This window comes from Fundulus heteroclitus, chromosome 9 (assembly GCF_011125445.2).
Source record: "Fundulus heteroclitus isolate FHET01 chromosome 9, MU-UCD_Fhet_4.1, whole genome shotgun sequence".
NCBI classification, from domain to species: domain Eukaryota; kingdom Metazoa; phylum Chordata; class Actinopteri; order Cyprinodontiformes; family Fundulidae; genus Fundulus; species Fundulus heteroclitus.
Genome location: NC_046369.1, coordinates 17,206,466 through 17,218,648, shown reverse-complemented (window position 1 = coordinate 17,218,648; position 12,183 = coordinate 17,206,466). Strand labels below are relative to the sequence as shown.

Below are 12,183 nucleotides of genomic sequence, written 5' to 3'. Positions count from 1 at the left end.
TGCTATTGGGTTAAAGAATTTCCCTTTGACCCTGCTACTCCTCCTGCTTGTCAAGCATCATTTTTGAAACTTGCATGGAGTTACCAAAATGTGGATGTGCATGACTGGTTGTAATGACAGAGCATGCCTCCTTCTCATTAGTGATGCATTTGCTCTTCTATCCTGAGATACAACAAGCCAAAACCTATTCTGTCTTGCAGGAGTTTTCTTGGCTTTGATCAAAACGGTCTTATTTGGCTGAAAAAACAGTGCGGTTTATCAACATAACACTTACATACACAGTCAGGCATGGTAGTGGCACTGCCACTGCCAAATAAACCTAGAAACAGCTTCTTCCCAAGAGGTGTGAGGGCTATTGCCCCCCCGATGGGAGACTCCAGTCCAACACAATAAAAATCACCCCTCTAGAGCGACTGTGGCTTGATGGGGTGAGTAGTTTGCTTGCAATTGGAAGGTTGTAGGTTTGATTCCAGCTTCCCCTTGTCACATGTCGTTGTGCCCCTGGGCAAAGCACTTAACCCCAATTTGCCTACCGAGCTACATATCGGTGTATAAATGTGTGTGTGTGTGTGTGTTAGTGAGTATGATTGGGTGAATGGTGCTCTAGTGTACAGCGCTTTGAGTTGTCAGTATGACTGGAAAAAGCACTATATAAGTTCAGTCCATTTACTAGCCCATCAATCACATTAATGTAATTGCCTATTTGCACACTATTATTTGACAATATCTAAATGCACATTTCTGTAAATCAAGCCTCAAATCATTGCACAAAAGCACTTTATTACCTCATTATCTGTTATCTGTGACTCATGAAGGACAACTAGTTCATACAGACTTTTAAATCTTTTTTTTTTTTTTTAAAGTTGTCTTTTGAATGCTAAAGGGGAAAAAACACTGTAACCCTTCTTCATCGCCTATTTGTTTGTTTGCCTTTTATTTTTACTCCTAGCTGGAGTGACCAAGAATAAATTTCACCAGGGTAACAATAAAGAATCTTTGAATCTATGAATTAATTTTGATTTTCCAGCTGGAACTTATCATAAATCTGCATCTAAGGCTTGTCTAACATGAAATGTATTTTCAATCTTAATATGCTGTGAAATAGCTTAAGAAAAGTACAGTTCAAAGTGAAAGGTAGGCGGTTGAACTTAATAGGGCTGTGTAAAAATAATCCTTAATACGACATCCAATTTTCACATATTCTCTTGCATTTAATTCTAAAGAAGGATATCCAGCTTTAAGTAAAAAATGCCAATGCATTCCCTTTCCACCCGTCTTCAGCATACCCGATTTGTTCACACGCAAAAGTACAATTCTGAAAAGCCATATATCTCATGCTATGATTTGCAGACACTCAGTCTGCACAAGGGAAGATTACACTCACCTCGGGATGCTGTATGGTTTTACTTTTACCTACTTTAGGATTATTTTAGCTAATAATTATTCTACCTCTTAGAGGCAAACATAGACTTTGTAAAGGGTAATAATCTTTCACTTCCAGATCATTAAGAATGAAAAAATAAAGTGAGAAAAAAGTGACATACTGCCTCCGGATACCACGTCAGGCTGTAACTGAGCATTGAGAGTTGCACTCTTAATCCCATGACAGATACTGTGCAAATTGACACACTTTATTATCTCAAAAATGTGCTTCATTTTCTTCACATTCAGATGCACATAAGACACATTTTGAGGTATGGCAACATACATGGGGATGAATGAAGATGAGTGAATTTGTTCTAAGATAATAGACCCCAGAAAACTGAAGGGCTACAATAACACAAAAAAATGTTTTTGCTGAGTATTAAATTCAGGTTGTGGATCAGATTTATATAGGCTGGCAATGTTGAATATTTACATACAAAGTTTATGTCACTTTCTTGAAATTCAATAAGCAAAGTATTGTGTGAATAGTATTTTGATTTTCCACTGTAGATGTATGCAACACACTCCCGCACACAAGATTTGTGATATCAATTGAGGTATTACCGTTGACGAATAGACAGTTCCTGTTTCAGCTTCCTGTTTTATGTGTTAGATCGAAGTAAACTACATTGAAATGACCTAACTGGGATTCTCGAATTTTCTAAGGACTCCTTCAGCTTAATTTCTCCAGCTTTTATCCCTCAAACCCACCTCAGCTTAGCCCTGAAGGAAGAGTTGCTCCCCCCTTTACTCCGTCTTAGTCCCCCCCCCAGCAGTCTTCGCTAGAGACTAATAGGAAAAAAGCGTTGCCTTCCCTTTCTCTGTCTGTACTCAACCTTCCTAAAGCATGAGAGACATTGCTGGCTACTGGTTTAATGAATGTTTTGTTCATTTGTCACGCTTATCAATCATTGCATGTGTAGGTGTCATTTTGACATGTTTTCTCATCTGTTATTGTTGTTGATAATGTTGTTTATTCCCACACTTTGTGATTGTACCTGAGTCATAGCGCAGAGGTGCGGGAAAATGGGTGCTAAAGGTGAAACCTGAAGCATAAGCGTATGTGATAACAGCTTAAAGTGTAAGAGAATTATGGTGGGGATTGGATGGAGGCGTCGTGTTTTTCTCAAATTTCGTTATCCCTGCTTCCCCACTTTTTGTTTTTTTGCTGCTGAACAACACTGTTGTTAGCTTATATATAATTGTGATAAAGGTTTACAGCCTGTGCAGCTTTTTAAGTTCTTTATTTTTTGTTAATACATTGAAAATCAATTTCACAATACATTCAAAATTTGCAAGTAGCAACGTCCCTTATTTTTCCTTAAATGCACACATGCTGCATTGCAACATTTACCTTTCATTTTCAAGGTTCCAATTTCCATATTTAGGCAATCAGAAAAGCCATTAACATTTCCCAGTTTCATGGCAATAAGGAAATGTTTGGCGCTGAAGCTGAGTGTTCATTTAGAAGCCCAGCGGGCACTGGGCTTTATGTGCACCCACACCACACCCACCCTTGTTGAATCTGGCAGGAGGCAAGATGTACTGCCATAGGGACCTTTATCCCTGGACGCCTCAATCCTGTGTGTGCCCAAAAGATTATACATTCACTGGCTAGCATAAAAAAAAAATCACTCTGGACCAATAACTAATTAGCTGGCTCACAGTAAAATACAGACTTTAACACCAACTGTTCTATCATCATGGAGGCATAAGTTAGGCGGATGTTTAAGAATAGCTCTGCTGCTCAGTAGAAATTGGAATAATAAATGTCTTTGCCTAAACATTACCTTTTAATAAAAAAAACATATTAAGTTTATAGTAAATATCATTTGGACACCTAAAATGTCTCACATTGACTAATGCAATTTCAGTAAATTGCCTAATACTATTGTTGAAAAAATAATTTGATCTTTTTATTCCATCCTGTATTATCACATAATAGATTTGGACAAAGTTAAATTTTGACTAACCTTAAAAAAATGTGTTTATAGGGTTAGGGTTAGGCTATGCAAATCTGAGCAGATCCCAGAACAATAGTGAAACCATGCAGTCTTTTGGCTCTTAGGTGTCTAAAAGAGTATCTTTATAAAGTATGTGAAGTCCTATGAAAAAAACTCTGAAGTTAAAACAGGGAAAAATCCGACGAGTAGCACCGAAGAAATTAAATTTTCAGACTTTCTAATCAGCAACAAGTCTCTACGTAGTAGTGTATGAGCAATTACCTAATAATATTATGCCTCTGGTCTTGTAAGAGAGAAAGGCTAAACAATCATGTCAATTAAGTGCACATTACTTTTTCACTTGATGTAAAGCTAGTTTCCACCTTAGATTCGCTCCCCGCTATGCTTATATGTAGGCAATACAAGTGTTGCCCTACAGCTCATTTTTAAAATATTAGATTGAAAAACAGTCAGAACTTAGATAATATATGCCTTTGAGTATTTAAATACATAATTGATGTTAAGTTAAGCTTCTGTATAGTAGTATGTGCCCTTTAGACCTATTATCATGGCACCAATGCTAATTATTAGTAATTAATAGGATTTTCAACTAATGCGAGCATTGGCCACTTGGCACTAAGCTTTTGTAGTGTTACTTTAAACCTGCTAGCTATGTTGTGATAGTTACACACGTTTGTAAAACTACATGGGTTTGTCCCTTCATGCATTCTTAATCTAAAAGATGTGTCTACGGTGCTACTGTGTTTTATTATGGGAGCAAGAAATGTTTTTTCTTTTCAACTAAATGTTGTTAGTCTATCAGTAAAACTGCAAAAAACATTGAGGGCAGGCAGAATAACAACCTTAGTTGATTTTGTGTGTTTTCTCAAGCAACTTGGCTTTTGAGTGTTACATTATTCAGTTTACCATTTCGTATCATTCATTACTCCTTCAATAGATGAAAAGAAATGTGCATACTGCTAATGAGAGACCCCTAATACATGCAAAGTGGACTTCATTCCTAGCCCTGACATAAATCTGAGTTCCTAAAGATCATGCCATTCAAATCACCCACATTGTGCCATCTGTGTAAACAGAAATATATTATGGTGCTTGAAAGAAAATAGATTTTAAAAATGTGTTTTGCGTTGCAAGCGAGCAGTCTGTACACAAGACAAGATGGCATATATAGTATGCAAAATGATGTGTAGCTGTCTTGAATGAGTGAAACAATAAAAGTCAGAGTGGAGCTATACGAGGGAGAGATTGTATGTCAAATGATATGCTCCACGGTAATGGAGGGGTGTCTGAGAGCTCATGAAATGATTCACTGGCAAATTCTTGCTCGAGTATTAATCAGATAGCACCCGCATGGCTTTTTGAAGAAAAGGACTGAAAAGAAACTGCCTTTGCATATCGGCTCCCCCAGGAGTGCTTAAAGTAGAAACATTTTTAGAAGAAAAGACGAATCCGGCCATTTCCTCCACAATATACCAAGGTTGAAAGGCATACAATTTCATGTATGAGCTCCCATTCCTTCACAATTTTCCCTTCAGACAGAATGATGAAATCAAATGAAAGCAAACAGTTTATTGTTGTTGGCGTAATAGTGATCTGTTAAACACCAACATAGTCATTACACAGTAGTTAGAGCACTTCAGGAAAGTGACACAGAGACAGTCAGATTGGGAGGATTCCATTGACCACCTCTTTGGCCCGTGAACGGAAATGGCCATATTCAGTTCCCATGTAAACGGATTAAAACGGAGAGTTAAAGTGGGCCTGTGTGCTGTTGCCTGGCCTAGATACAGTAGCTCCCTGCAACAATTTAAAATTTAATATTCTTTTCAGAGGAAATGCGTGAAATATAATTACAGCTGTCATGGTTTACTCCTCTGCTATGAAGCCTTTTGGAAACGGGTGGCTTATGTAGTACTTTTTAAAGAAGTTTAAATATTGTAGATTCAAGTAGAAAATGCATTAGACACCGGCACTAAAATGTGAGAACACCAAGTGCCCCGACCATTGAGTTAGGCTGCAAAAAACAGCTTTGCTTTGGCAAATAAATCTTACTCGTGTGACTTATTCTACCAAACTGAACATAACTTACTTGAAAATGTTTTACTAATTACAGGGGGCCTCCTGTGTACATAATCATCCCATAGCTCAGATTCAACAAACAGTTGTGCCCTAGATACACTGGCCAACGGTTTTATTAGGTGCGCCTTGCTGCTATGAGGTTGGACCCCCCCTTTGCATTCAGGAATGCTTTCATTATTTTGTGACATAAATTCAGCAAGTTTTGGAAACATTTCTAAGAGATTTTGTTAATATGTGCATGATAGCAACATGCAGTGGTTGCAGATTTGTCGGCTGCATACCAACAGTGTAAATCGTCTGTTCCACCGCAATCCAAAAGCGCCTTTTGTATGGGGTGAGATCTGGTTAGTCCATGGTGACACAGATGATCACGTGTGATAAAACAGTTAGAGGCGATTCGAGACATGGCGCTTCGCCCTGCTGGATGTAGTCATCAGAAGATGGATACAGTGTGGTGATAAAGGGATGGACATGGTGCGCAGCAGCTCATGGAGGCTGCGGCATTAAAACAACGCTTAGTTGGTACTGAGTGTTTCAGGACAATATCTCTCATGCTAATAAACCATCACCAGCAGACTGAGCCATTGATACGAAGCAGCATGCATTCGTGCTTTCATGTTTTTACACCATCTTAAAGTCACAGCAGAAATAGAGGCTCCTCGGAGCAGGCAACATCTGTTATCGTGCGACTTTGATGAATCTTTCTGAAATGTAGCCTCAGTTTCCTGCTCTTAGCTGACGGACGGGGGGGTGGGGGGGGGGCACCGTGTATGTTTTTTTTTTTTTTTGTATGGCTGTAACCTGTCTGCTTCAAGGTTTGATGTCTTGTGCGTCCAGAGATGGTGTTCTGCCTGCATTGGCTGCAACGAGTTATTTAAAGTCCAGTTTGCCTTTCGATGATCTCCCCACCAATGTATCCATTTCATCTGAAACCAACGATGCATTTTCATCCACACAACTACTGCTCACCTGATATTTTCTCTTTTCAGAGCTTTCGCCGACAATCACACCAAGTTAAAAGTCACTTATATATCCGGTCTTCCCTGTAGGGATGCTGGGTTTGGGCTTCAGCAAGTCGTCTTCATTATTTCTTTGAGTCCCAAATGCACAGATTTTATTTGATTGTGTCAACAAGCAATTGAGCAGGTGAATTAAAAGAAAATGGTCAGTGATTATATGTTTCCGTTTAACTAAACAGCAATCTGTGCATAGATTTGTACCTGTAGACATGATTAAGTATAAGATCTACTTCTATTAAATTGTACCCATAGACTTAGAGAAGAAAGAGCCCACACATGCTTGGTTTTGACACACTGGATTGAACATTTCATGATCTCACACTATTCCATCACTCAAATGCCACCAGTGGCTCAGCCTGAAATAAGTTCATAAGTTAATCAGATTGAGCCTCCTGACTTCCTTCCTCCGTGGGATCAAACACAGATCCCAAGATCCCCATTTTCTGCTCATACTCTAGTCACTTCATACACCCTAAAAAGGATGAGAAAATCGAAATCGTTGGCTGAATCTGTGACAGAAGAAGATGTGATTTAAGAACTACCCAAGAGGTGCTGTTGAAATTACGGGGTGGTTCCAGAGGTTGGTGTGTTTAACCATTAAAGTGAGGAATAAGTCCCTGTTTAGCAAACCAGAGGTAGGATTTCACATAGCCAAAAAAAAAAATCTCCTTAGAGTGTTGAAGCAGCTACAGCTCTGGATTTTTTTTTTTTTATTATTCTTTTTATTTATTTATTTTACTCAGAGCGCTGGGGCAGTAAAACATGTTGTTTATGAGCATGTAAAAGTAGCATCTTGCCACAGAGACTTTAGTCCTTATTGCATGGGGAGGATTTGTCTCCATTCCCTGTCCTTTTTGTCCTTGCATGCATTTTTCTTTTTTTGTTTTACGTCTCCATTCTGTTAATAATACATGAATGTCCTCTTTCCCTTCCCCTCCCTCTCCCCCTTCCTCTCCTCCCCTGTAGCAATTATTGAGCCCACCACCACTAGTGCTGTCTCAAGCCCAGGTCAGTATATGTCACTATGCTGTACACCAGATTAGCAAAGAGGTCCGCTGCCTCACACTAACTCTAGTTAGACTCCTCCCCTCCATCTTGATCTGATTTCAATTGGCTGGCTGGAATGCCTGCTGGGTGTACAGCTTTTTTTGTATGTCCTCTGTTGGTTTTATTTGCATTATTTGCTAATTTTAGTTTGGCTATTAGAGACTGGCTACATCTACTTCCAGCAGCCTGCGTCATTGCAGCTTTACACACCCTACCTTTCATTACAGCCCCCACCACCACCACCCTTTTGTGGAGCAAGCAGTAGCATCATCAAGTGGCTGTTCTGTATTCGCTTCGGGTCTTTGCTGCTTTTCATATTGCTGATGGCTTCGTCTTCTTCTCTTTCTGGCTTTTTACCACAACTCCCCTGCAGTACACATCATAGGCAGGACATTGTCGGTGGTAAAGGGCCTTGGTTGTAAGATTCAATCTCTCGCTGTCCTTGTCCTTTTATCACTCCCTTTAAGTCCAGTTCTCTTCCTCTCACATTTCTTTCACTTCTCTCTATACTTTTTTCTTTCTGCTCTTCCTTTGTTTCTAGAACAATCAGTCGGTACTTTGCCTCTGTCTTTAACCTGATCTCCTGCTTGCGCTGTTGTCGTTGCTACACTTTCAATGTCACCCTTGTTTCCCCTCTTCGCTCTATTCTGCTGCTTCTACATTCCAGCCAAGAGTAATCCCCTCTGCCTGGTCGTCTTTTCTCCCTTTTGTAATGGTTTTAAGCAAGTCTCAGAATGTAATCTCTTTTGCTGGTTACATTATTTTTGCTTAATACTTTTCACGTGCGCAAAACACGCAGACACACCGAAAGGCTCTCTGTGGCTAAGACACGCTGAAATTACAACAGGATTCAGTAGTTTCTACGTAGCCACATGCAATAATTCTTATTGCATGACTACTTTGTTGAGTGTTTCTTTTATTATTTTGCATTTACTTCAGTGGATAGGCACAAATGTACCTTCCTTTAAGAACCAAATATATATATATATCTCCATGGAAATTTAATCAGACAAGTCAAAATAAACTTAACAGTAGAAAAGCAGTCCTGCAAGACCCTTAACTTTCATTCAATAGAACGCTTGCAAAACAAATGACAATTTCATGGTCCAAAGGGACACCAGGGTTTTCAGTCGAAGATAAAGTCACTCAATGGGCCACTCTTCCTGTTTTTCTCCAAGTTGTTTAACATTGTTTTTGGTGGTGGTGCTCTAACTAGATGGTTTAGTAAAAAGCATTAGTTTAGATCTCCAATACCAATAGAAATGGTACTTTCTATTATTTAATTAATTAATATAATTAATGTGGATGCGTTAATATACGCTCTTGTTGATATTTTTCCCTTTTGTTGTCACCCTTATATATGTTTAAGGTAACCCAAGAACCAAGAGAGAGAGAAAAAAATGTGGATAACTGTAGGTTTTGCTATTAAGAATGGAAAGACATCCAGTGGCTCAATATCTGATGATATAAAGAAGAAATAAAATTGTCAAAGTAATGTCTGTCTCATGTGATACTGTTTTGAATATTTTTTACTGTTATTGCATATTTGCTTTGTCAGCATTTCCTTGTACTGATAGTACTACTAGTAATACTTTGTCAGCAATATTTTTACCAATTTGTTGTATTAATAAGACATGTTACCACAATCTCTGGATATAAAGGTGAGTGGTTTATCCCTCATACATTTTTGTTTCTGGTTACACTCTTACTCTAGTAATAAAGGAAGAGATTCTTTTTTCTTCTTACTTGTCGTATAATAAAGATTGCTAGTCAGGCTGGCTGATAACATTTGATTGCATAACCTTTTAAATCTGTTTGTTTGAATGTATTTTGGGTAGCCGATAGTAAAGTAAGATCCAAAATCTTTGTACTATATGATGACATTGTCATACGCCACTAATAACACTGATATTAGCTTCTGATTAGCAGTGTCCTGGCAGCACAAAATAAAATAAACTATTCCTACCCTGAACTGTTATACACCGACTGAATAAATAGAATTTAGATATATTTGTCTGGATTTATGAATTATTCTGTTTTTAAGAATTTAAAAAGAGTATTACCTATGTCTTTTGACATAGCATGAAAACCACAATAAATAGACTGGTTAAACCTGGAATAAACATTTCTAAACTGACATTTTTTGAACTATGGTTTGTGATTGGTGAAACATATAGTAGGTCTTATTCATGAAATAGAGACATATTCCACAGTTATCACTTTTGGGTGTCAGCCTTTTGTTTTAATGGCATAACCTTAAACCGATTGCGGACGATGCAGATGCATCAAGCGTAAACCAGGCTTAAGACATCACAGGTCTTGAGGTTCAACAAAATCTCCTTAATTTTCTCAGTTATGTGTTTTTGAAAATACAAACACACTTGTTAGGTTTGGAAACATTGGACAGCAGCTTTAGCTTTCTTTAAACGCTTGTCGAAGTCTCATTTGATCTTGTGATTGTGAATAATACCCAATATAATTTATAGCCTTGTGTAAGGCCTGAATGCATATGTGAAATAATAATGCAAATAACTCTGTGGTACATTTTTTATGCAACTATCACTGTTAAAGTTTGTTTAAAGACACATAATATATCAGACTAAAATAGTAATTACTCAATGAAATCAATTTGTGATGCCGTGTTTGTCGCAAAACCATGGAACTTACTACTATAAGCTACAGTATTAACCTTGCGCTCTATACACACATAAAATTCCCTCCTCTGCCTTTCTCTACAACTTAAGGCTTATATCTACAAGATTGAACATACAATCTTTGGCACCCCTAGAGCAAAGAAACCTGAGCAAAGAGAATGGTCAAGCTGAACACAAGGCACTGGTCAGAAAACAGTGACCTCGTCAAGAGTGGGCCCAAGACTCAGACGGCCCGCAGATCCCTCTGAGAGCCTCACTGTGGTCAAACTGAAATTAGTCAGTCTGGAGGAGAAAACAGAGAGGGGGAAGATGATCAGTGCTCTAAATAATTCCTCCTCCTCTCTCTGTGATGAACTGTGGCAGATGGACATCACATTCAGCCACCAATTTATCCCACCAAAGAGCAGGACAGAGCAGTGCAGCCGTTTATTTGTGCCCACTGCCATCAGACGCCTCAACAGTCAACAAGCCCACAGCCAAAGCCAGCTGTGCCCCCTCACCTCCTCTGACTCCCACTCAGCCAGAGCTGTCACACTCATTGCTCTCTCCTCCTCAGCTCCACATTCAGATTCCGTGCTCCATGTGCGGTAGCTCTGAGCCATAAAGAGTAGGCGGAGAAAATGTGCATCGTTGCATTAACGATTCATCAATAACCACTTATGTGTCTCTCCATTACACATAGTGGCAGTTTTGATAAAGATTACGTTAAGAATGAATTGTTGTCAGACAAGATGGACCACAGTGTCACTTAATTTCAGAGTGTTTTTTGGTTATGGTCACAGGAACGAGAGTTTACTCGTGTCCCTGCTAAACCTAGCATACTATCTTTTGCAACATGATGTTTGGAGCTGTTGTGAGTTGACTGTCAGAAACAAAAGAAAACAAAAGAAATGACAGTGGGTGATACCGACTCTTTTGTGTTCAGATAAAAACGACAAAAGCAAACCGCACCATGATTCTCGCTGAAAGGACAATATGGAAGTCCGGCGGGATTGTTGTTTTGTTATTATGATACACCAAACAGTCTATCCTGTTATTCGGATGATGCTGTGCAGCTACCGTTAAGCCCATCAAATGACGTGCTATATCATGTGTTTAAGCCATGAAAGGCTTAAGTGTTGAAGTGACAAGATGTGGTGCTGGTAGTCAGGATTTGTCATGTGAGAAGACTGCTGGGCTGTCTTCTTTATTTCTGAGCAAAACTAAGCGTACTACCTTCTGCTTATGCAGATGAAAATGGAAGATTACAAGTGCTAAATAAAGAATCACATAAACTTTTTCTGTCTGACATTAAGACAGACCACAGATTAACTGTTTTTATTTAATTAATACTACCGAACATATTTCTGTTTATTAAATGCTAAAATAATGAAAAATAGATTTTTTAGAACACGTACTAATGTCCTTTAAATTCGGAGGTTTAAATAAATTTCCTTAATATTTGTTAGAACTGCCTTTTAAGCTGTGTAACTTCAGTCAAACATATTAGGTATCCTTTCACAAGCTTTTCACAATTTTTTTGGCCCATTCGTCATGACAGAACTGGTGTAACAGAGGCAGGATTTTAAGGTATCTTACTCTCACACACCTTCTCAGCTCTACCCACACAATTTCTATGGAAGGGCTACTCAAAAACATTAGCCTTGTTTCCATCAACATGTTTTATGCACATTTTCAAGTATCGCATTAGAAAAGGTTGAAGGAAACCGCAAAATTCGAAATAACTTCCTCAATTTCACAAAGTTTTTCCGCTCACATCAGATGGTTTTTGGCCTTTTTTCGAGCGAGTAAATGTGTTAAACGAGAAATAGAAATACATTTGCCAAATAAGCTCTGATGTAGCAAACATTTACCTCACATGACCAATCAGCTGTTTCCACTGTCACCATCTTCCCAGATATTCCCATAACGCACAAGGAATTGTATCTCTATCCCATCGTCTCTGGACAGCATGTAGCATCAACAATACTAGTTGACGTGACAGAACAATTATAC

The 12,183-nt window shown here is 38.6% G+C and overlaps 1 protein-coding gene across 1 annotated transcript in view; it reads left to right on the top strand.

The window, feature by feature from the left end:
• The window catches only part of LOC105928627 (neuronal growth regulator 1), a 252,113-nt gene that overhangs the window by 202,465 nt on the left and 37,465 nt on the right, over nucleotides 1–12,183 (top strand). The window contains exon 9 of the mRNA XM_036141664.1: nucleotides 7,454–7,495. Coding sequence (XP_035997557.1) covers nucleotides 7,454–7,495 — 42 coding nt within the window. The remainder of the gene's footprint in view (nucleotides 1–7,453; nucleotides 7,496–12,183) is intronic.